The 25,981-nt window shown below is 41.0% G+C and overlaps 1 protein-coding gene across 4 annotated transcripts in view; it reads left to right on the top strand.

Annotated features, from left to right (window-relative positions):
• DENND1A (DENN domain containing 1A) overlaps positions 1–25,981 on the top strand; it is a 746,239-nt gene that overhangs the window by 337,835 nt on the left and 382,423 nt on the right. For all 4 annotated transcript variants that reach the window (XM_044305779.1, XM_044305777.1, XM_044305778.1 and 1 more), the window contains exon 10: positions 15,270–15,370. In XM_044305779.1, the coding sequence (XP_044161714.1) occupies positions 15,270–15,370 (101 nt within the window). The remainder of the gene's footprint in view (positions 1–15,269; positions 15,371–25,981) is intronic.

Genomic DNA, 25,981 nt, shown 5'->3' with positions numbered 1-25,981 from the left:
GCAGACTGGGCACTGACAAAGTTTGATTATATCTTCCTGGGGTATTTTACCTATAGAGTACCATGTGGGGACCACTGGTGAGTAAGGACCTTGGGATTTTTGTGAACTATATGTGCTTGTTTCTACATTTGTGACAGGTCTGGCAAGAATTTCCTGTAGGCATTTTCAATCTGTAGGCATTGTTAAAAGTATTTGGGCATAAAATTAATCTGAACATCTTTATATGCGTACATATGGTGTATATTTGGTTTTTATAATGTTTTAAAGGTAAGAAGCGAAAGAAAAATATTGCCGTGGCTAAACCCGCAGCCCTGTGCAATAGTAGCACCAAACAATGACCTCTGCTCTGCTATTTCTCGCAAGCTCATCTGTGCCACATCTGTAGACTAACAGATGTTTTACTGTAGATATTATGTTACTTGCAGATATTTCATTGATTCTGATGACTTTAAAAATATCATTTCCCATACATCAGCTCTCACTTGCAATCCCTAAAATTTCCCATCACATAGGTGTTTAGACGGTGTCGTCTTTCCTGCAGCCAGAGTTATTTGTGATGCCGCCTGGTTGCGGATAATGCTTCAGTGTCACTGTGCTGTGTGTTTAGTTGCGCTCGCTACAACGGAGGAGCCTAACCTCCATTCAGCAAGGTAATTAATGCCTTTCAAGTTGTCTCACACAGACAACTTTTGGCAGAATCCATTCATAATGTTTTGAACGTTGCGTTTTAAACACTTAACAATATGTCATCCGGCTGAATGAAAAATTAATAGTGTCGTAGATTCTTAAATTTACAAATGATGGATTATTAGGGAAACCAGTAATTTTGCAGATTGGATTCTATTTGTTTTTTCACGTTTGTACAGCAGCAAGATAAAAGAGAGATTTTGCACTACATGTGCTGAAAAATGAGCTGGGTACTGATGTGTGTTATCACAGTCATTCTTTAAGTAAAGGCATAGGGCACCGACGGCATGGATTTCTGATGGAATTTACATAGGTTAATGTGTTCTCCTGATAACGGGGGTCAGAAGTTAAGTGTGGTGTGAAGTTGTACAGAATAGATATTACTTGGGTCAAGTGTTTTTATCTGTGTTTATGATTCCTCCTTCGTGGTCTTCATGGGCACTTCTAATTTTTAGTTTAATATTTCTTTACAGATCAAAACTATATGTTCTGTAGGAGGCATCATAAAGTTGGTCGCTTTTTGTCACTCACGGGTTCCATATTGGTCATGAGTTGGCCCTGACGAAGATTAACGGGCGAATGGAAGTCTCCCTCGGCTTCAAAATTTCCTCCATTACTCATTGCTCTTCTAGAACACTCTGACCTAATTTTGTCTGGCACATATCTGTGATGTGTCTCTTTCACAGAGTAATCAATGTTTTTTTTTCACCAATTGGTCCATGATATCATAAGTCATGTTTCTAATGCTGTACAAAATGCAGATCATAAATCATGCCAAGCAGCCTTCTAGTGTGATGGCTGGAGTGAATCACCATTTCACAGGGGGATGATGCAATGTGTGTGATGAGCGGGCACACATACCAATGTGGTCACTGAATGACTAGAAATACAAAAATAATCTGCTTTCTTGGGAGGGAACATGGAAAAAATAATCTGCTTTCTTGGGAGGGAACATGATTTTTTTTTTTTATTGTCTTGTCCTGTTTCTGGTCTAATCTCTAGACTTAGTACTCTGATATTGGAAAAGATGGGCTCAGTGTAAAAAGCATTTCGAATATTGTCTGAGTTATCTCACAATCTGATTTATGAGAGTACACCTTTGTTTTGTAGGAAGTTCATTAAAAATGTATGTTGTGTACATATATATATATATATATATATATATATATATACACACACACATACACAGTCAGGTCCATAAGTATTGGGACACCGACATAGTTCTAACATTTTTGGCTCTATACACCACCACAATGGATTTGAAATGAAACAAACAAGATGTGCTTTAACTGCAGACTGTCAGCTTTAATTTGAGGGTATTTACATCCAAATCAGGTGAACGGTGTAGGAATTACAACAGTTTGCATATGTGCCTCCCACTTGTTAAGGGACCAAAAGTAATGGGACAGTTGGCTTCTCAGCTGTTCCATGGCCAGGTGTGTGTTATTCCCTCATTATCCCAATTACAATGAGCAGATAAAAGGTCCAGAGTTCATTTCAATGTGCTATTTGCATTTGGAATCTGTTGCTGTGAACTCTCAAGATGAGATCCAAAGAGCTGTCACTATCAGTGAAGCAAGCCATCATCGGCTGAAAAAAACAAAACAAACCCATCAGAGAGATAGCAAAAACATTAGGCGTGGCCAAAACAACTGTTTGGATCATTCTTAAAAAGAAGGAACGCACCGGTGAGCTCTGCAACACCAAAAGACTCGGGAGACCACAGAAAACCACTGTGGTGGATGACCGAAGAATTCTTTCCCTGGTGAAGAAAACACCCTTCACAACAGTTGGCCAGATCAACAACACTCTCCAGGAGGTAGGTGTATGTGTGTCAAAGTCAACAATCAAGAGAAGACTTCACCAGAGTGAATACAGAGGGTTCACCACAAGATGTAAACCATTGGTGAGCCTCAAAAACAGGAAGGCCAGATTAGAGTTTACCAAACGACATCTAAAAAGCCTTCACAGTTCTGGAACAACATCCTATGGACAGATGAGACCAAGATCAACTTGTACCAGAGTGATGGGAAGAGAAGAGTATGGAGAAGGAAAGGAACTGCTCATGATCCTAAGCATACCACCTCATCAGTGAAGCATGGTGGTGGTAGTGTCATGGCGTGGGCATGTATGGCTGCCAATGGAACTGGTTCTCTTGTATTTATTGATGATGTGACTGCTGACAAAAGCAGCAGGAAGAATTCTGAAGTGTTTTGGGCAATATTATCTGCTCATATTCAGCCAAATGCTTCAGAACTCATTGGACGGCGCTTCACAGTGCAGATGGACAATGACCCAAAGCATACTGCAAAAGCAACCAAAGAGTTTTTTAAGGGAAAGAAGTGGAATGTTATGCAATGGTCAAGTCAATCACCGGACCTGAATCTGATTGAGCATGAATTTCACTTGCTGAAGACAAAACTGAAGGGAAAATGCCCCACAAACAAGTAGGAACCGAAGACCGTTGCAGTAGAGGCCTGGCAGAGCATCACCAGGGATGAAACCCAGCGTCTGGTGATGTCTATGCGTTCCAGACTTCATAGACGAGAAAAAGACAAAAAGACACAGCGCCTCATGTGTGCTACCGCTTTATAAATAATATAGTGTTACGGTGCGTAATTCGCTTGCCGGATGCCGTTGTGAGGAGTCACAACAACTGTATATGCCTTAGCTGGTATCTATCCCCACCAGCATCAGGGAGTGCCATGCTGCTGCCTGGGTCTCTTCCTGTCTCGATAGTTCCAGGAAAGTTTGTATACAGAAGATCATAAAAAAGTGTGAGACCACTTTCCGGCACTGCTGGCATATAGATGAATCCTCAGGATTAATAATATTATTTTATTGAGTTCAAGTCAACGCGTTTCAAGGGCGAAGCGCCCCCTTCGTCAGGACAATTTACAGAATAAACATTCACTTGCTATAGGAGTATTTAAAAAAGCTATTTTGGCGGGTTAATCTGGGGGAGGTTTAGAGGCAGGAGCGGGCGTGTTTAGTATAATGAAGCTCCTAGTCTGTGGACCTCGTTACCAGAGCCCTTCAATCACATTCAATTGCAATAATTGGAAGATAAGGAAGACACATTAGTATCCAGTGTGACACATAGGGGGATACATTGTATATTGTGCAAACTTCAGTGGCGCTAAATCGAGCGCTCCCTATTATAACTTCATCCATAGATTAGAGAATAATAAAATTAATAATAATAATAATGAAAACTCTTTTACAGCGCTGCCTTCTCAATGGTATCGCAGCGCACACCGTCCTCTAACACAGAGCCAGAGCCATTCATGTCTACATACACTCTCTGTATAAGTGCGGCGATCCTGTGAATCTCCAGACTCACACCCTCGCAGCGCACACAGTCACCCCGTGTAGCGCTGGGGTTCACCTTTATTCCTGTTCTCAGAACTAACATGATACAGCGGCCCTGCGGGGTTCGGGACCCTTCTGTGTCTGGAGATGGGATTCTTATCCATGGCATTATTAAAGCTTCTGGCCGTACATATGCATAATGGGGGTAAGTATAAAACATATATAACATATAATTAAAATTCTTATAAAGGGTGTATGGCCATACTAGAGGGGCAGAACGAATATAGGACATTAGATATATAAAAGAATACTAAAATAGATGTATCTAATAACATAAAATAAATACATGTATAAATGGATTGCAATCATGGTAATCGTATATATAAAAAATAGATCTCAACATAGTTCCATATTTGTGGCGCAGATTGAATACATGAACAATCGGAGAACACAATTAATGGAGGACATTAAATAAATATATAAATAATTGTAGTTTTTCACTAAAATAAATAAATGGATGAAGTGTAACAAAAGTGTTATTATGTATGTTGGACACTATACTTCAACTCTGTACTATTAACCCTAATTGAATACATCAAATGATAGAGAAAGCAAAATGATGGTAGGAAGGGCAAAAAATTATTATTGTGGTGGATTTGAATTATATTATGGGGGGGGGGGGGGGTGTTTGGCCCCACTTATGGCATTATTGTTGGCAACTCCTTTTGAAAGGACAAATTTGTGTTTTCACCCCCCCCCCCCCCATTTGCTTTCTTTCATTATATACCACCATGTATACCAGTATCCATGTTTATTAAGATGTGTAAATTCAGACTAGACCGAAACCATATAGACCTAAATATTAGGACTAGACAGAACCAATATAGATAAGAATAAAGAAGATTCACCCAGAGAAAGCGGATCCTGCTAGATTTCTCTTTAGAAATATTATTATAAATATATTGCACGGAGATATATGATCATATGTCCTTGCCTATTTATATCTAGTTATATCTAAATGACATATGAATATATATCATTTTGTATTTTTTTTTTATTATTTTATTTTCTATGTGTTATTTTTGTCATCATAAAATAGTCTCACTGATTTCATTCAAGCCTCGTGGGCATCCAATATACTTCCCTTTTCTGTAGTTTTTCAAAGCGATTCAACGGGTTCTCTGGTATGAAGTCAATGGGGGTAATTTTTTATCTCGTGTTTATCTTTTTCCGGGGTGGACGCACAATGTCTAGAGACCCCATGCTTCAGATATTGTTTGCGGATGTTATACCTATGTTGGTTCACCCGAGTGGAGGGCTTGTGTGGTACGGCCCACATAATGTAGGCCGCATCCACATTCAATAAGGTAGATAACATAGGTAGAATGACATGTCAGATGGTGTTTTATTGGAAAAGTCCTGCCATTATAATTGGAAGTAATGGAGGTTTGTTTGTGTGTGATGATTTTGCAACACAATCACTTCTTGGCTCCGCATTTATAGCTCCCTTTTTCCCTCCACTGACTCTGTCCGCTTTCCCCTGTCGTTCGAATATGTTTGGGTTTACTCGGGGCTAGTATACTCTTTATGGTCGGTGCCCGTCTATATGTAATTTTCGGCATCCTGGGAAGATATTTTGCTACACGTGGATCTGGTAGGAGAATATGCCAGTGGTTTTTAAGAATTTTATCTGTCTGTTAGCTGTATTATACTGTGTAATGAACCGGAATTCTTCTATAGAATCTTGCGATTTGGTGGTGGTTGATAAACATTCCTCCTGTGATTGTAGACTACTCTTTTTTATGGCGTCTTTCACCAGTTGTTTAGGGTAGCCTTTGTCTTTAAACCTGTTTTCCAAGATCTTTGTCTGTATTTTAAAATCCTCATTTTTCGTACAATTTCGTCTGATCCTTTTACATTGGCTCTTAGGGTATATTTTGCAGCCACTTTTTTGGGTGGAAACTTGAATAATGAATATAACTGTTGGTATCTACTGTTCTAAAATACGTTTTTGTACTTGGTTATTACGGCAGGAGATGGTGATATCCAAGAATTCTATTTCAACTTTGTTGTAATTTGGGGTGAAGGAGATTCCCCAGTCTGTTCCGTTCAAAGAATCGCAGAAGATTTTTGCCGTGTCTTCATTCCTGTCCCAGATGATGAACAAGTCATCAATGTATCTTTTATAATATACAATCTGTTTCTGGAAGTCGGGGTCATTAGAGATGAATATTTCTTCGAATTCCCCCCATGAATAAATTTGCGAAAGCCGGCGCTACCCGCGTCCCCATGGCGGCCCCCTTAAATTGGTGATAGACTGTATTGTTATATATAAAATAGTTGTTTTGGAGTATAAAGCGTAGGCTCTCAAGGAGAAATTTTATTTGGGGGGGTGTTAGTGTAGCATCCTTTTGCAGGACCGTTTTTACGCACTCTATTCCTATATCGTGCTCAATATTAGAATAAAGGAATGTGACGTCCATTGTCAGTAGGCTATATGTATCCTTCCACTCTATTTATTTTAATTCTCGAATTAATTGACTCGATTCGTGGAGGTAGCTTGGTAATTTCTTCACATAAGTTTGTAGATGTATATCCATGAACGGTGATAGGTTGCTAGTGGCACATTTAGTATTTGATACAATAGGTCTGACGTTTAAAAAAAAAAATGTTTTTATGAATTTAGGGTAGGTGGTAAAAATACGGGATACCTGGTTCCAGACTTCAGGCTGTAATTGACTGCAAAGGATTTGCAACCAAGTATTAAAAACTGAAAGTTTGATTTATGATTATTATTCTGTCCCATTACTTTTGGCCCCTTAACAAGTGGGAGGCACATGTGCAAACTGCTGTAATTCCTGCACCGTTCACCTGATTTGGATGTAAATACCCTCAAATTAAAGCTGACAGTCTGCAGATAAAGCACATCTAGTTTATTTAATTTCAAATCCATTGTGGTGGTGTAAAGAGCCAAAAATTTTAGAATTGTGTCGATGTCCCAATATTTATGGACCTGACTATATATATATATATATATATATATATATATAATCAGTATAATTTGGCAAATGCAATATGCATTGTGATATTATATTTTTTTTATTATTAAAGTGTCATCCATTCCATGGCACTGTACTTATGAAAAGGGGTGCACATACATAATATAAAACAAGTAAAATAAGCATGAACAAGACGAGTTACAAAGTGGTACAAGGAGAGAGAAGCCTGCCCGCGAGGTCTTACAATCTACAAGTGATGGGGAAGGATACAGTAGGTGAGGATAGAAGATGGTCATATGGCGGTATAGAGGCAGCAGGGTAACCGTTGTAAGCTTGTCTGAAGAGGTGGGTTTCAGTTTTCCACTGTAAGTGAGAGTCTGATATGTTAGAGTAGAGAGTTCCAGAGTATGGGAGCCTTCACACGCTGCAGATTTTGCTGCAGAAACGGGGCTTACAGAAATCCATGTGCTTTCAGCCCCAATAAAATAAATGTAACTGATCTTGGTTACTAAATTTTCTGCCACAAAATCCGCATCATGTGAATGCGCCCTAAGGGTCCATTCACACGTCTGCAAAAGGGTCCGTACCCATTCCACAATTTTGCGGAACGGGTGCGGACCCATTTATTCTCTATGTGCCCGGACGTGAAGCGGAGAGCACACTATGTGCTCTCCGCTTCCGCATTTGCGGAGCGCGGCCCCGAACTTCCGGGTTTCGGCCCCGATTGGCAGAGGAGAGAGACAGAGGAGTAATGAGGGGATAGTATGGTTAGTTCGGCAGCAGAGTTGAGGATAGAATGGAGGGGTGTGAGAGTGCTAGATCGAAGACCACAGAGGAGTATTTATGCTGTGAATTTTCTGTTTCAGATTTTCCTGTAAAAAATCCACAGTAGCAGCAAAGTGGATACAAATTTAAAGGGACCGTGTCATATTAAACATGGTATTTGAGCTGCAGAGAGCAGGATTAGTTGAGCAGATTGATATATAGTTTTGTGGGGAAAAAAAATTGTAAAACGTATAATTGATTAATTTTACCTCCTGCTTATTCTGGGCTTTGAAGTCCAGGAGGCGGTCCTATCAGTGATTGACAGCTATCTCTGTTTACACAGTCATAGAGGGAAGGCAGTCAGTCACTGATTGAAGTCCAGGAGGCGGTCCTATCAGTGATTGACGGCTATCTCTGTATACACAGTCATAGAGAGAAGGCAGTCAGTCACTGATTGAAGTCCAGGAGGCGGTCCTATCAGTGATTGACAGCTATCTCTGTATACACAGTCATAGAGAGAAGGCAGTCAGTCACTGATTGAAGTCAAGGAGGCGGTCCTATCAGTGATTGACAGCTATCTCTGTATACACAGTCATAGAGGGAAGGCTGTCAGTCACTGATTGAAGTCCAGGAGGCGGTCCTATTAGTGATTGACAGCTATCTCTGTATACACAGTCATAGAGGGAAGGCTGTCAGTTGCTGATTGGAGTCCAGGAGGCGGTCCTATCAGTGATTGACAGCTATCTCTGTATACACAGTCATAGAGGGAAGGCTATCAGTCACTGATTGAAGTCCAGGAGGCGGTCCTATTAGTGATTGACAGCTATCTCTGTATACACAGTCATAGAGGGAAGGCTGTCAGTTGCTGATTGGAGTCCAGGAGGCGGTCCTATCAGTGATTGACAGCTATCTCTGTATACACAGTCATAGAGAGAAGGCAGTCAGTCACTGATTGAAGTCCAGGAGGTGGTCCTATCAGTGATTGACAGCTATCTCTGTATACACAGTCATAGAGGGAAGGCTGTCAGTCACTGATTGAAGTCCAGGAGGCGGTCCTATCAGTGATTGACAGCTATCTCTGTATACACAGTCATAGAGGGAAGGCTGTCAGTCACTGATTGAAGTCCAGGAGGTGGTCCTATCAGTGATTGACAGCTATCTCTGTATACACAGTCATAGAGAGAAGGCGGTCAGTCACTGATTGAAGTCCAGGAGGCGGTCCTATCAGTGATTGACAGCTATCTCTCTATACACAGTCACAGAGGGAAGGCTGTCAGTCACTGATTGAAGTCCAGGAGGCGGTCCTATCAGTGATTGACAGCTATCTCTGTATACACAGTCACAGAGGGAAGGCTGTCAGTTGCTGATAGGATTGCCTCCAGAATGAGCAGGAATTTAATTGATTTAAAAACAGTTTATATTGAATCTTTTCCAACAAAGCTATATATCAATCTGCTCTGTAACATACTGCCTTAAAAATTGCAATTTAATGGCAGAATGCACACTTAGAATTTGGATCTTCAATAAACAACATGAAAATGTATAATAACTGCAGTTCGAGCACTAATGGCTCCTAAACCCAGGTATAACTAAGAAATGTCTGAAAAGAATTTCCAACTGCTCATCAGATCCAGGGAACTTTAGTATATGTGTGTATGTATATATGAGAGATATGAGATATATAGATAGAGATCCAGCATTAACTAAGGCAATGTATTATTGCGTCTTCCTCCCTGTCTTGTTAAAGAGACATACACGATGTGCCTAGAAGAAGCTGGGGGGCTGCCAGTAGATGTGTACCACGCTCTGCATGTTTCATTCGAAAGAACAAGCTGCATTATTTTAACTCAAACTGTGCTCAGCAGAAGGCAAGACCTTGTAACTGGAAGCCTCCCAAGCCTCCGCAGACGCAGCTCCCTCTATTGTGAGCGAATAAACATACACACATAAACTGTTTAATTTGTCATTTCACTGATCTGACTCCGATCCAAGCAATAATGCAAAATACGGTGAGGCGCGCACCCTGTCCCAGAAATATAATGTGAGAAATACCCAAATTGTCTAATCTGGGGAGACTGATCTGTGTTAAAGATGCACTACAGAGCAGCAGATCAGGCGTCTGCCTCCTCGCAAACTATAAGAATTCAAGATCTCAAACGTTTCTACATTGGACACTACTATGTAGATACACGAATAGATCTGTAGCGCTCCTGATCCACCATTTTTTATGAAGAACTAGGAGATATTGTTTTGTTCCTGTTTTCCTTGTATTGTACAGTTTTGCAATATGTTGCACACATACACTGGACCCTCATTCACTCTACACCAGACAAGGTTTGATTTGTAGAAAGTTTTCTCTAAAAAAACACGGGGCTTATTTTACTGTTAAGATACATACAGATTTGCCAGAGAAATCCACAGCATTAGGCTACATTCACACGACTGTATTTTCGGTCTGCGTCCGATCCGATCCGCATTTTGCTCATGGCTTTCACTTCTGTTTGAATAAATAAATGTCATCGGTATGCTGTCCACATCATTGGTGCATCCATATAGAACATGTCCGAATTCTTGTCTTTTTGGGGCCTTTAAAAAGTGTGGCATGCACAATTTGCGGGTCGCAAAACAGACACGTGAATGTAGCCTAATTCTGTAGCCTAAATTGACATGCTAGGTACATTTTTTTCAAGAACGGGTAAATGAGATTTCAAAAATTTTTGCTGGTACTGGTACACACTGGATTTACTGCTCACAAATTGTCACAGCATATCCATCCCATGTGAACATATTCTTAAACAGGGGTGGACTGGGAACTTTAAGTGGCCCTGGGAAAAAAAACAAAAAATAAAAGTGGCCCTATGTTGTAGGGGGCATCAAAATTGGGCAGGGTCAGCAATACTATAGCACAATATACTGCAGAACAGCACAATACTCTGCCCTAAAAGCTGTCCATCTACCCCAAAATCAGTGGTGGCCATCAAAAGATGCAATTTTCTGTTCTTCTTCTCCAGTTGTCTGTGTTTAAGATATGGGGAGCAGGGGGCTTTAGAGGTGAGATGCGGGGCACAGCAGTTGAATTCAGCAGGGCATATGCAGTTGCTGACCAGGCACATGAGTACCTGATTCTCACAGCATTAATGACCACTAAGAGCTCATTATGTACCCAGCCAGCGGAAGAGAGGAGGCTTGGGCGGCCCCCTGACGCATCAGCCCACCAGGAAACTTCCCTGTAAGGTCTATGGCCAATCCGCCCCTGTACTTAAGTGGTCACTGTCGATTCAACAAACTTTGCATAAAGTTGATTGTGACCATGGCATGTAAGAGGCTTTTCCCCTGGAGTGCTGCTCTCCCAGGGCTCGAACTGCTCCCCCCTGCTGAGATTGTGTTAGCCGTTCGTTCGATGTGGTACACTCAAGCCTGCTAGACTCTCCGATCCCTGCCATAGGCCACAATGGTAATTAATTGCAGTCTATTAGAGAAACAATCTGACAATCACATGTTTAAGTCCCTTGAAAAAAAAGTTTTTTAAAATATATATAAAAAATCCAAATCACCCCTTCTACCCATATTAAAACCAAATACTAAATTAAGATCAAAGGTATTGCCATGTCAGAAAATGCCCATACCATTAAACTATAAACATATTCTTCTCGTACGGCGAATGCCATAATGAAAAAAATATATATCAAGATGGCAGATTCACTTTAAAAAAAAAATTTAATCAAAGGCAATGAAAAGTCATACACTCTCCAAAATGGTATCAATAAAAACTACAGATCGTTTATAAACAATTAGCCCTCCCACAGCTTGGCAGATGTAACTGTAAGAATGTTTTTGGAATCCGAATATGACGATACAAAGAAAAAAATCCTTTTTTTTTAACCTTTTTTTAATTTTATATTAACCACCGCCCGTGGACTATAAACGTCCGGGAGGTGGTTCTCTAATCATGCAGCTGCCGAGTGGGTTGCCCGCTGTCAGTGACAGCAGGGCAACCCTGAGGGAATGCAGGGACAGTTCCCAGATATCCCTGCCTTATAGATCGCTGTATACAGAGCAGGAAGCCGGGAGAGTGCAGGAGCTGTCGGGTCTTCTACAGACCTCGATCAGCCCTGCACTGAGGCTGTACTATACAGTATAGTGATGTACAACCTCACTGGGCGGGTGTATTTCCCCTGTAACTGGGGCTACTATGTCAGCCCCAGTTACAGGAGGAATCAATAGTGAAAAAAAAATGAAGTTAAATGTCCCCCAGAGGTCTAGTATGACCTTATGGGGGACGCAAAATGTAAATAAAAAAAGAAAGTGTTAAAATAAAAAAAAAGGTTTTACATGTAAAAAAAAAATATCCCACGTAAGAAATAAAAAAAAAATTAAAAATATAAAAAATAAATAAAATAGCTCCATAAATATGTCACATGATCCACCCAGTCCGATAAACACCATAAAAAAAAAAACTGTCATAAAAAGCCATTTTTGTCACCTTACATTACAAAAAGTGCAACACCAAGTGATCAAAAAGGCATATGTCCCACAAAATGGTACCAGTAAAGCCGTCACCTCATCCCGCAAAAAATGAGCACCTACATAAGAAAATCGCTCAAAAAATAAAAAAAATATAGCTCTCTGAACATAGACACATTAAAATATATTTTTTTTGTTTCAAAAATGCTATTATTGTGTTAAAGTGAAACTAATAAAAATAAATATACATATTAGGTATTGCCGTGTCCGTAACAGCCAGCTCTATAAAAATATCACATGACCTAACCCCGCGAGTGAATACCGTAAAAAAAATAAAACTGTCAAAAAAGCCATTTTTGTCACCTTACATTACAAAAAGTGCAACACCAAGTGATCAAAAAGGCGTATGTCCCACAAAATGGTACCAGTAAAGCCATCACCTCATCCCGCAAAAAATGAGCACCCACATAACAAAATCGCTCAATAAATTAAAAACTATAGCTTTCAGAACATGGACACATTAAAACATAATTGTTTTGTTTCAAAAATGCTATTATTGTGTAAAACTTAAATAAATAATAAAAAGTATACATATTAGGTATCGCCACGTCCGTAACGATCTGCTCTATAAAATGTCACATGACCTAACACAGGTGAGCGCTGTAAAAATGAATAAATAAAAAACTGTTCTAAAACAACAAATTTTTTTGGTCACCTTGTCCCATAAAGTATTATAATGAATGATCAAAAAATCATATGTACCTAAAAATAGTACCAATAAAACTGGCACCTTATCCCCTAGTTTCCAAAATGGGGTCATTTTTCGTTTTTCTACTGTAAGGGTGCATCAGGGGGGCTTCAAATGGGACCTGTCATCTAAAAACCAGTTTAGCAAAATCTGCCTTCCAAAAACCATATGGCACTCATTTTCTTCTGCGCCCTGCTGTGTGCCCATACAGCAGTTTATGACAACGTATGGGGTGTTTCTGTAAACTGCAGAATCAGAGTAATAAAAAAATTGTAAGCCTTCTAACGTCCTAAAAAAATTAAATGACATTTCCAAAATGATGCCGACATAAAGTAGACATATGGGGAATGTTAAGTAATAAATTTTTTATGAGGTATCACTTTCTGTTTTAAAAGCAGAGAAATTGCAAATTTTTCAAAATTTTGGGTAAATTGGGGACTTTTTTTATAAATAAAGGTGAAATATATTGACTCAAATTTATGACTATCATGAAGTACAATGTGTCACGAGAAAACAATCTCTGAATGGCTTGGATAAGTAAAATCACTCCAAAGCTATTGCCACATAAAGTGACATATTTCAGATTTGCAAAATTAGGCGTAGTCAGGAAGGGGACAAATGGCCCGGATGTGAAGTAGTTAAACCACAAGAAAAACTATAAAAAAAAATTTTATCACCATAATTGTACTGGCCCAGAGAATGAAGTGCACAGTTCGGTTTTACCACCTAGGAGACACCATAAAAGCAAACCCATTAAAAAAATAATAATTCAGGTTCCTAATGTAATATTACATTGTAATATTATGTGTACAATATTATATGGTTCTACTTGTCCCACAAAAGAAACAAGCCCTCAGGTGGCTATGTGAACAGAAAAAGTGTAATATATGTCACTGATATTTTCTTTCCTATTATAATCTACTTCTGATTTTGACTTTTTAAAAACTGCATCTACACACTTGAACATATGGCACCACCCTTAGACTTAACTATCTTTTCTATTTGTTATCATACTTTAGTAAACTTTTTATGCAGCTAAGGGTGGGTTCACACTAGAGTTTGGGATTCCGTTATGGCTTTCCGTTATAACAAGGTATCCATAAGACGGAAGATCGGATCCGTTCTTCTGCCCATAGACTTGTATTATGACGCAATGCAAAACGGAAGACTTTAAAGGGCATTTCGTTTGCTTTCCGTTCTAATAGAGGTCTATGGGAATTAAAACGGATCCGTCTGTGTCCCATTATGCAAGACGGAAAACAAAGTCCTGTTTGTTTTCTGTCTTGCATAAACGGGACCCATACAGATCTGTTATGATTCCCATAGACTTCTATTAAGACGGATCAAAACGGAATCCCTCTAAAGGCTTCCGTTTTGACTTCCATCTTATGGATTCAGTTCTTTTCCATTATAATCATGTTATAACGGTCAGCCATAACGGAATACAGAACGCAGATGTGAACCCACCCTAAGCCATACTGAGCCTATTTATTCCCGGATCTCAGGCGTAATACAGTGAAGCATCAAGGAGTCCAGTTTCACTGAGCTAAGTATTTTGGGAGATTCTTTACATTGCAGGACATGGACTGTTTGCCGACTTACTGCAGGGGAGTGAAAGTGAATTTATATATAAGGATTACATCAGTGAATCTGTGACCCTTCAGCTATCCGTTCACTATAATAATTTTGGGTGTTCATGATGTCAGATGCTCCTTAAAGGAAAAGTTTACCTTTGGCTGTAGAAGTTATCAAGGCTGCTGAACGTGAAAACCCTACACATGTGATATTGATGGACTATCCTGAGAATAGGTCATCAGTATAAAAATCCTGTACATTTTCTTTAAGGCCTCTTTTAAATGTTTTTGGGTACTGTCTGAGTTTAGAAGGCTCAGCAGCCAGACTGAACACTGACCTAGAAACTTCAATAGATTTATCCATATGGTTGATTTCCGCCAAGACCATCAGTCAAAGTCAATAAAATCCTTTGCAAAAGAGATCATAGCAGATCTGTCGTATCCATCATGGTTTATGTAATAAGGGAAACAATGATACCAGTGTGAACTAAACCGTTTAGACTGGTATAGAAGCTACAACATGTGTGGCATAAAGTAGAACACTGGTCAAGAGAAAAGTTAACTTTCTAAAGTAATTAGTAGGTTGTAAGGTAAAAACAAGAATACAAATTATTAATCTGTTACACTTATTTTTAATGAGGTGTCACTGAATTGCCTTATATTGTTGTTGTTACTGTTCTTGTCTTTGCATTTTACCTTACAATTGTCATATCCTTGCAGCTGACTGCCTGTATCCATGGATCGTCTGCCATGTTATTTCCAATGCACTGGCAACATGTTTACATCCCCGTTCTTCCTCCACACTTGTTGGACTACTGCTGGTGAGTCTGTTTATCCCAGATCTACAACTAGTTTTCAATATACTGAGTTATAAACTCCAGAACAGATTAATGTCATTTATAGGTCATAAGATTTTTATAGGGATTTGGAATATTAGAAAACCGTCTGTAAATGAGAGCTGAGTAGGTGCACATGAGAAGAATTTTCCAGCACCACTACTTTCTTGAGCGAAATTTTCTTTATTTTCAGTGACAAAGAGACGGCAATAAAACTTGTCTGGCCACTCATGAATAAGAACTCGCCTGTTCGAAACGCGTAGATTGCAACAGGACCTGTGAACAGGTTTTATTGCTGTCTTCTTGTCTAGAGGTGCTGGAAAATTCTTCTCTATTGCTACTATCAAGGTCTCACCTTCACTTCCGTGCACCCGAGGTGGAACATTCATATCATCACAAAACAAGGGTGAGCAGGATACCTCCATTATCTGAGTAGGTGCACAGCCACTAAACAATAGGCAGAGCTTTCTGCTTCTGACTCCGACCACTAGTTGGTGGGGATGTCAGGTGCCAGACTCCCACCGATTTGATATTGATGACCTATACTGAGGATATAGAACCTGGACAAATGATATGACCATAAAAAATATAATTGAAAATCAGAGTATTCTTCTCTTAAGCTGTGTAACGGACCCACTGTGCCTGCTAACTGGTTTGACTTTGGGCTAAACCTAAGGTCATTGTCCTGGTGGTCCCCTGGTATTCACCCATTATGAGGATCTGGCCTTTGATGCAGGGGAGCCACCAGACCTCTACCACTTGGAGTATTCCTGGTGTAGTTGGCAGCTGATCCATGGGGATCGATCGGATACAACGGTGTGAAGCACTAAAGACTCAGGCAACACTCATAGTCTGGAAACAGTCCGAGGTCAGGACAGGCAGCTGAGTATCAGTGATGATAAACGAGCAGGAGTTCAGTACCCATTTGCTTTTGTTTCCTACAAAAAAAAAAAAAAACGTCATGTGTGCTATCCTCATCCACGTGTCCATTCCACAAATCGTAGAACATGTCCTATTCTAGTCTGTATTCTAGTGATGGGAGTGTGAAAAATGCAGATGTGGTGCAGATGCGGTGTCTATATTTGCAGATCTGTGGTTTGCGGACTGCAGCACGGATACAGTTGTGTCCATGAGGCCTAAGAGTGGCATCTTCTCACAATTTCACTTCAGAATTTTTTTCTCCCTGTAGTATTTTCATTATGATTCTAAAAGATGTGACCACAAAGAAAATGCAAACAACCACCATACAGTGCTCCCCAATCTCTTGCTTTGGAGCTTACTTTCTGCAGATGCCTTAGGACTACACAGGCTCCAGTCTCTATGATAGTCAGTTCGTGACTAAGCCCCGCCCCCTGTCCGCAGAACTTCCGGTTTTGTGATTTAATGCTGGTGCACACAGTTGGTTTCCAGCAGAAGGTGGTGGAGACGGGGATAAAACAGCTCCTCTCTGCCTGCAAGATTTCACCAAAACTGCTTGCTGACACTCTTGCAGCCATCTCTCAAAGGGACAATTTGTTTACATGTATTTAATAATTTTTTTGTGTGTCTAGAGTTTTATTGTCCCTTTAAGCTGCAGCACTAATCTGACTCTTTTCTACAATGTAGCAAATGCTGAGCTGTGTGAGCAGCAGTAGGTCAGGACAGTTTTTTGACCTTTAACTGTAATCAACAATGTTTCTATACACTGACAACAAGCAGAGATCCTGAAAACAGTGGAAAGTTGATGTACAATTTATATTAGAATGTTCTATCACGCACCATTATGTAATGATTAAAGCGGCTTTGTCACCCAAGTCAACTCTACCCTAGGTATATAGTCTGGTAGGATTGATGACGCTGATTAAAACAATACCTGTCTTATGTCTGTCGGTGGTTTGGTTGCAGAGAAAAATAAACTTTTCAAATTATGCAAGTGAACTTTCCGAGCACCAGGAGGCAGGCTCATGCGGTTCGAGTACCCCTCTGCTTTTAGATTAACAGCACAAGATCGCACTCGCATCCAGAACAGTGCGTGCACATAACATCTTCAGCTTCATCCTGGCGGGCGAAGATGTGCGCATGAACCATTCTTGACGTGAGTGTGGTCTAGCTCTGTCAATCTAAAGGCAGGGGGTCATGATGAAAAGCAAAGGGCCGTCCCCGGAGTGGTGCTCGAACCACATAAGCCCGCCTCCTGGTGCTCAAATAGTTCATTTGCATAATTTTAAAGTTAAAGGGGTTGTCCACTTTCTGGTAATTGTTGATCATTGTGTTCGTGAGATGATTATATGGCACTTACCAATATAGTCCTTGTTGAAATTCACCACCATTTTCTATATTTTATCAGGTATGCTCCCTTGTTTACAAAGTCTTTTGAGCAGACCACACAGAGGTTCTGTCCATAAGATGGCCGCTGATGGAGGGTCATGTGACCAGAGAAATCACGTCCATTTGATGGCTCCTCCATTCAAACACACTGTACCTGCACTAGACTCCCAACAGAACATGTACATTCGGCAGGTGCAGTGGCTTTGAATGGAGGAGACCTCAAATGGAGATGATTATCCTGGTCACATGACCCTCCATCAGCGGCCATCTTATGGACAGCTCAATGTGTGGCAGCTCAAAAGACTTTCTAAACCAGGGAGCATGCCTTATGAAATATAGAAAATGGTGCAGAATTTCAACAAGAACTATATTAGTAAGTGCCATGTAATCGCCTCACACACACATTGGTCAACAGTAGCCAGAAAGTGGACAACCCCCTTTAATTTTTTTTCTCCGTAGCGATAACACAGAGTGACATGAGACAGGTACTGTTTTAACCAGCGGCATCAACCCTACCAGGCTATATGTCTTGTAGAGTAGGGTTGATCTGGGTGATAGAGCCGCTTTATTCACATTAGTCAATTCCATGTATTTTTCCATTTTCATGTTCCACCCCACGACCAGGATAAGCCCCTTCACTATTCCTACTGACAAACAACAGAGGGCAGTGATGAGCACAGTGGAAATGTTTCCCATTCTGAGGCATGATGAAGTGCCATCTATTAGAGATTTAAAGGGGTTCTATAACTTTTTATTACTGATGATAGATCATCAGCATCTTAACAGCAGGGGTCCGACACCCGGGATCCCCAGCGATCAGCTATTTGAGTGCTCACTGTAGCGCTACAGTCTTCTCGCTGTTTCCTGCAGGCCAGTGACATCATGACTATTAGCACTGGTCTGGGCTGTGAACTGGTCTGTGCTGCACCCAGACCAGTGATAATAGTCATGACATCACTGGCCTGCGGGAAACCGCGACAGGGCCTTCTTAAACAGCTGATTGGCGTGGGTCCGACATTCAGGATGCTGATGATTTATCCAAAGGATAGATCCTCAGTAATAAAAAAGATGCAGAACCCCTTTTAGCTATGTCCGCATCTACGGCAGGCATTCTGGTATGTTCCGGTATAGCTGGAGCCCGACAGATCCCATTCACCTTAACTGGGTCTGCCAGGTTTCTGGCATTAATACTGGCATTCTGCTGGGCAAAAAAAACACTGCATGCAATGGTATTTTGTCTGACAGAATGCCAATATTCATGCCGGAAACCCCCGTTATAGTGTATGAGATCCTTCGGGTTCTGGTGGTGTCCTGCTCTGCCGAAACATAATACCTGCCACTAGTATGGATGTGGCTTTATTTTAACATTTCACCATAAGACCTCATACATACTACCGTGTGACTGCCGTGTCCGTTTTGCAGGCCGCAAACCATGGATCGGTAAAACACGTGCACCAGCCATGTGTACTCCGCATCGCGGTGCGGCCCCGTTGACTTCAAAGGGTCTACGATCTCCAAGATGCACCTAAAAGTAGGGCATGTCCTATCTTTTGCGCTGCAGAGGCTCGAACCCGGAAACACATGGACGTTCTTCTGTGTGCTTCCAGCTCCGTTCCTCCGCACCGCAAAAGATAGGACATGTCCTATCTTGTGCTGCACCTCAGTGTGTAGTGCATACGGCTGGTGCCCATGTTTTGCGGATCCGTTGTTTGCGTCAATGGGATAAGTAATCTCAAAGTTGCAAAATGGACAGACTGTGAAGTACATAGCCGCTTGTATAACACAGTTCCTGTGAGTAGTAGCAGTTGCCGTTGCAAAATTGTATGGACCTCTGTACAGCAGACATGTGCGAGGATTGGGACAGAGAAGCTTTTAATTGCATGCGCTTTTAATGAGTTTAATTGCTGTGTAAAGTAGCATCAACACAACGGAGAGAAGACACGTAAGTCAAACAGACGCCGCAGGATTCCTTGAGCCTGTAGCTCCTTATCCTCCAGTGAGAAGGTCCGCACTGCGCTCTGTCCTACGCGAGCTGATGCCTCATCACATTTTATAATTAAGTTACTAAGGAAGCCGCTCTGTGGGAGACATGGAAAACAGTGGAAGGTTCTCCCACTGCTCTGTTTGTGCTTTTAACTTTTACACTAATGATGCTGCATGAGGGAAAATGTTTGCTCGGAAACTCAAATTATTATATATTTTTTTTAATATTAACTCCTTTGTGAATTGAATGTTTGTTACTTTTAAGTAAAAACTTTGCAATTCTAACAGAATTCCTGTTGAAGTTCTGATTCGTGTTGTCTCCAGACTTGTTACATCAAGAGAAAGTTGCTAATTAATACTTCTGTTTTTGTCAAAAGATGAATAGCTAAGGAGCGTTACTAACTGTAGCATGATCATGGGGAGAATGGAGGAGAGGAGGGGGGCTCGGGATGGGAAGAACCACAACTTGGGGTCTATAGGTATGACCTAGCGCAGGACTAGTGGGATGCGGATAGCAAATAATCCGTACAATTTGTTAGCTTCAATTAGTCCAGTCCAGGGATGGCCAACCTGTGGCTCTCCAGCTGTTGCAAATCTACAACTCCCAGCATGCCCAGACTGCCTACAGCTATTAGTCTGCAGCAGGGCATGGTGGGAGTTGTAGTTTTACAACAGGTGGAGAGCCACAGGTTGGCCATGCCTGGCCTAGTCTAAATGGACAAAAAGTCCAATACATTATAAAATGTATAAAATTTGAAACACAGTTTATCATTGATAAAACTAGTGACTGCTAAATTTTGTGCATCTATAAAAAATCCAAGCTATGAATGTAAAGGATTACATATGCTGCTTTGATCAAACTTAAACCTGAATTTGGCAGTTTATATGCTATCAATGTACTGATGGAAATGGCCATTGGAGGGGCAACCGATTAGTCACTGGCTTGAAAAATTAGATGATTAAACTAGAGCAGGGGTGCACAACCTGCGGCCCGGGGGCCACATGCGGCCCTTGATACCATTCTGTGCAGCCCCCAACCATCTGGTAACACACATGTATGCCTATGTCTTGTGGCTGCTCACATGTATTTTTTATGTATTTCTCCCATTAGATGGGAGTCCTAGAAGTGTAACTAGACATTAATGGTATATAATGTGTGTTCAATATGCCATAAGTACAATATTTCAGTTGTTAATACACCTTTACATTTTAATTGCGGCCCTCGTCATTGGTTCAGTCTGGCAATGTGGCCCCCAACCAGGAAACGTTGTGCATCCCTGAACTAGAGTCTCCTGGGTATTGGGTTTGTGTGGTGGTTGCATGTGGTTACTTGCTGCAGCTTTAGGCTAGGGCTACACGGTGTCGCTGAAAAGTTACAACTATTTTTTGTAATGATAGTTGGTGGTGTCACACTATGACATGCGCAATGCCGCGACTGCTATGTGGCAGTCACACAAAAATCCAACTTGGATGCATTTTTTGTGACTGTCGTTTTTTGGGGGTAAGAGAAGCAATGAGAAAATGGTGAATCAGCCGCTTTGATACTATTTTCCGTTACGCCATTCGCCGTATTTGAAAAATATTTTTAGAGTTTAATAGTATGGGTGTTTTTGGACGCAGAGTTGTCCATGATATTTATATTTTTTTTATTATTTATGTATTTTTTTATTGTCAGGAAAGGGGGTGATTACATTTTTTATATATATATTTTTTTTTACATTTTATTTTTTTACGCCAATGTAGGAAGCTTACAACACTCGATAATTTTTTTTTATTCAGTATTACCACTCTCCATACAGAAGCATGGTAACATGTGAATTGCTCATTTCTTATGCTGACCAACATAAGAATTGCAGCTCCTATACACTGGGTCTCTTCAGAGAGACCCAGCGTATTAAAGTCAATTGCTGGCATCCAAATTGGCTGCACGGAGATGCCGGTAATAACCCAGAAGCGCGCTTCCTGGATTTTCAAGGTTTAGATGCCATGATCACACCTGGTCACGGCATCTAAAGGCTTTAATGACCGCGATCAGGCATCTTTGTGGGAATAACCCACAGTAAGCGCAGACTGTTTCTATAACTTCCATAGCCGTGAATGGGGACTACACAAACAGCGTAGACCAGCAAGCTCCCAGCTCACTGTAGATTATGTAAATGGTAAAACCCATTTAAGCCAAAACCAAAAGTGGACTCAAAAGGACTGGGAAATGTAATGGGAGGACTTAAATGTCTCCTTCCTACCATATCCAGTTCTGGCTTTGACTCAAAAAGCTGCATCAAATTTGGGTGTCATTCACATGGCAGTAAGTTTTTTTGTGATCTGCAAACTGTGGATCCGCAAAACATAGATACTGGCCGTGTGCACACTGTATAACGGTGCGATAGACTTCAATGGGTCCATGGTCTGCACATTGTGGCAGAGTATAGGACACGTCCTGTCTTTTGTGTTGTGGTCGCACGGATGCAGAACCATACGAAATGGCTTCCTCAAAAATTACCCTCATCTCCCCCTATGTGAAAACACCTTATTTATGACACTTTTAAAGGGTATGTACTCTTTTGCAGGCACATTTATATATTTTTTTTATTGCTTCAGTGCTCCTGAAATTTATATTGAAACCACTGTAGGGTTGTATACAGCTTCCATGCAAGTACTTTTGTGTGTAGTCTGATCCTGCAGTCAAGTGTCACTTTCTGGTTTTATTTTTGACCCCCCCCCCCCCCCCCTTAAATTTTAAAGCGCTCGAGAGGGACGGGACGGAGGTTCAGACTTTGAAGATTATAAGCTTGCGGATCCATAGGCCTGCGTGGGAGCTGTATACACAAAGCAGTAGTATGTTTTTTTTCTGAGACTATTTTAATGTTGCATCTTTTTTATTTTTTTATATTTTATAGCTTTCCTGGAAAAATAAAATTGCAAAAGTGTATATTGCCTACAAGAAAAAGATCCCAGTTTAAAAATAAAATATTTAACATACATTTACATATTAAAATATTAATATTAATGAATCATTTAAAAGCTGTTATCCGCCGTAGTGTGTAAAGGAAACTGTAGTCCATGATATTTCCAGATACAAAGCTGCAGCTAAGTAGTAACGGGGGGATGGATAGGGCTAGATGCAAATGTTTACTGTCACTGTTAGCGGTATAGTAAGACTATCTAATATGTGATTATTTTTTACATTAGGTGTGTTGTGCAGTCTTACACTGCCATCCTGAGCCGTGAGTTCCTACACACATAACACAGTGCTCTCTAGAGTAACAGGGATATGGTGAGGTGAACATTGACTCATTTATCATGGTCCTACATTGGATGCACACAGATTCCTGATTGAGGCATTTACAGACTACATGTGAGATGATATAAACTTTACATTTCTAATTAGCAGCATTAATGCTTAAAAAAAAAAAGCTTGTACCATAAAAAAATATATATATATTCTTTATTTTTCAATCCAGCACCTGAATCTGAATACTTTTGTAATTGCATGTAATTAAACATTTGGTATAGACACTGAGCTATTCAACAAAATGCATCTGTATAGCGCCACCTGCTGTTTGTTCTTCTCCTTATTTCACCGTCCACCTAACGGAGGTAACCGCACCTGCTCAGTTTAAATCTTCAACTTTCACCAGCCATACGCTCTGTTAGACGATGTGACGGTTACAGGGAGAGAGCAGCAGCAGAAAGGACACGGCCCCTGAGCTGCCAGCTTGAAATAAATCAAGCAGAACATTGAACAGCGGAGATCTCTGGATCCATGTGAGGTACAGGGCTAGTTCCAGTTATGTTAGAAAGAGATTTCCATGTACTGTATAATGTCTGATTATTATTGTCTTACATCAATAATTTTTCCAGCCTGGAGATATTGATGACCAATCCTCAGGAAAGGTTATCAGTATCAGATTGGTGGGGAGCCAAAACCCAGGTTGGAGACAAAGCAGTAGATGGAGCTGGAAGTAGGAGGCTCAGTCATCTTTGTTGTGGTCGACGTCTATATGTTATACTGTTGTCAGCAACCCTATTAAATGCAATAGGATTGTTCTGAAGGCAAATGCCATCAGTTGGCGTTGGCTTTATAGTCAGGTTTATCTTGTTTTTGACGTGTAGAATAGAAATGTCTGACATACTCTACAACTCAATATAAAATGGCAGAAAGTGTGCAGGTCCCATTATAAGGGTGATTCCTCAAATAGTATTTATTACTTATGGCTGTTTGTGGTGGTCCAGTTGAATGGAATGCTAGACTGACATGTGCAGCACTGCTTCATTCAAGAAGGAGACTCATGGACTTTCCGTTTTTGGGATCGCTAGGAGTCCCAGCTTTCGGGCTCCCAACGATCAGACGTTTATCACCCATTCACAGGATAATTACTTTTATAGAATAACCACTTTAAAGTCTGTGGTTTTCTTGAGGATAATTTCACTAATGCATGTTTAGTCTGGGAAACACGCTCCATATGATGGCTGCATTTTTTCAGATCGAACACTGCTCTTCTGCCTTACTGCTGGTCTACTGTACTGTACTCGCATAATTCCATGAGAACAGTACAGTAGCCCCACGGTCCGTCAGGAACTCACATCTTAAGTCATTATAATGCTATGAGTTTGGCCAGACGAGCAGTGGTTGGTCTGGGAAATGAAGTCATCACATCGAGAATGTTTTCCCAGACCGAACATACACATTTGAAATTATCCTTCGGTTATACTTAGATTGTAAATGGTTAATTGGTTTAAAATATATGGATCACAAACAGAACCCTTCACACCCTTTAAAGATGATTATCATTTGCTTCATGTCCATAGGTGGTACACAAGGCTTCTCATCTTTTCCTTCCTCTGCTGCCTCTCACCACTGCTGGCCTTTCTGCGGGCTGGTGGTGGCCATTATGTGCATCAAAGTAAGGCCACTGTTTCGGCGGCCAGTAGTGTCGTAATCATGCTGCCACAGCCACAATGTGCCCTCTTACCTCTAATCAACCCACCATCAGGTCCTTTGGTGGTCGGATAAAAGTCACAACAGACATTCTTACAAAGGACCTGGACCTCCTTCCACTCATGAGAGTGCACTTTAGTGTACGGGAGCACTATGGCTCCAGGGTTTGGGAGAGCCATCTCGGGCCAACACTGTTTAAGAGCATGCTTCATGGCAGACAATGTTTATGCATGCTCTCTCTGGTCTGACATTCTTTATGGGGACACTTCATGGCCAATAGAATTTATGAGGAAACTCTGTGACGGCTACAAGTACCAGATGGAGCAAGGCCGTGTTCACATCTCCATTTTGGAGATCTGGCTGCCTGATCCAGCGCAAAGGCATGCAACGGTTTTTGTCCATCCAAAACCCAGCATTTATGCCAGAAATCAGCTGTAATTATAGCAGGCTTTGTTCAGCTGTAGAACAAAAAATGGCGCACCATAGGGTAATAACATCTTGAATAGAAAATAAGTAATATCTCCAAAAATGGAGGCTCACCTTGTAGAGTTGTGCTAAAATAGGCACAACTCTAGTGTAGGCACATATATGGTTAGCAGAAGCCCCTCATGGCGGATGGTAAGCAGCCTGGGATATAGATACTTCTGATCAGGGATGCCTGGAATCCCTCAGAAGGCCAGTAGTTCAGTAAGGTAGAGATGTCCCACGGCGCAAAAACCACCCGGTTGTTGGATTGGATTACAGGGTTCTTTTATTGAGCAAGTGGTACAAAGCGTTTCGGGGATATACCCCTTCTTGAGGTAAAAATGACTTGCTTACATGGAATCAAATTACATACATTTAAATACACTTAAAAAAAACACAGGGGGTGGGATAGGGGGTGGGTCTTTGGGCAGTGCTGAGAAGGCTCTCAAAGCTTGCAAGAAATAATGTGCCAAACTAGAATTTCCAGTTTGAGGAATTCTAGTTTGCAGAGAGGGGCTGTCCCTGCTGCTCAAGAAGCTTCCCTCTACCGCTTGATTGACAGGCCCAAGCATCTCGGCCAGCCCTGACAATCTCAAACCTGCGAGACTGCTCCAAATAGTGGTGCAAGCACAGAGGCTCTTCCACACCACAGCAGCAACTGTTCATGCGCTACTACCTGGAAGTGTAGCAACAGCACTCACCAGCGGCTGAGGTGTGAGATTGTCAGGACTGGACGAGATGTCTGGCCCTGTCAATCAAGCAGTAGGGGGGTTCTTCTTGAGCAGCAGGGACAGCACCTTACTGCTCACAAATTGATTTTCATGAATTGATCTGCTCACCTCTAGTCTTCAGTAATCTAATCCCAAGATGCCAGAATTTTTCCCCCATAAGTAATAGTAGAA

This window comes from Bufo gargarizans, chromosome 9 (genome assembly GCF_014858855.1).
Source record: "Bufo gargarizans isolate SCDJY-AF-19 chromosome 9, ASM1485885v1, whole genome shotgun sequence".
Taxonomy (NCBI): Eukaryota; Metazoa; Chordata; class Amphibia; order Anura; family Bufonidae; genus Bufo; species Bufo gargarizans.
Note: the sequence above shows the minus strand (reverse complement) of the source record. Positions and strands in the feature narration are given on the sequence as shown.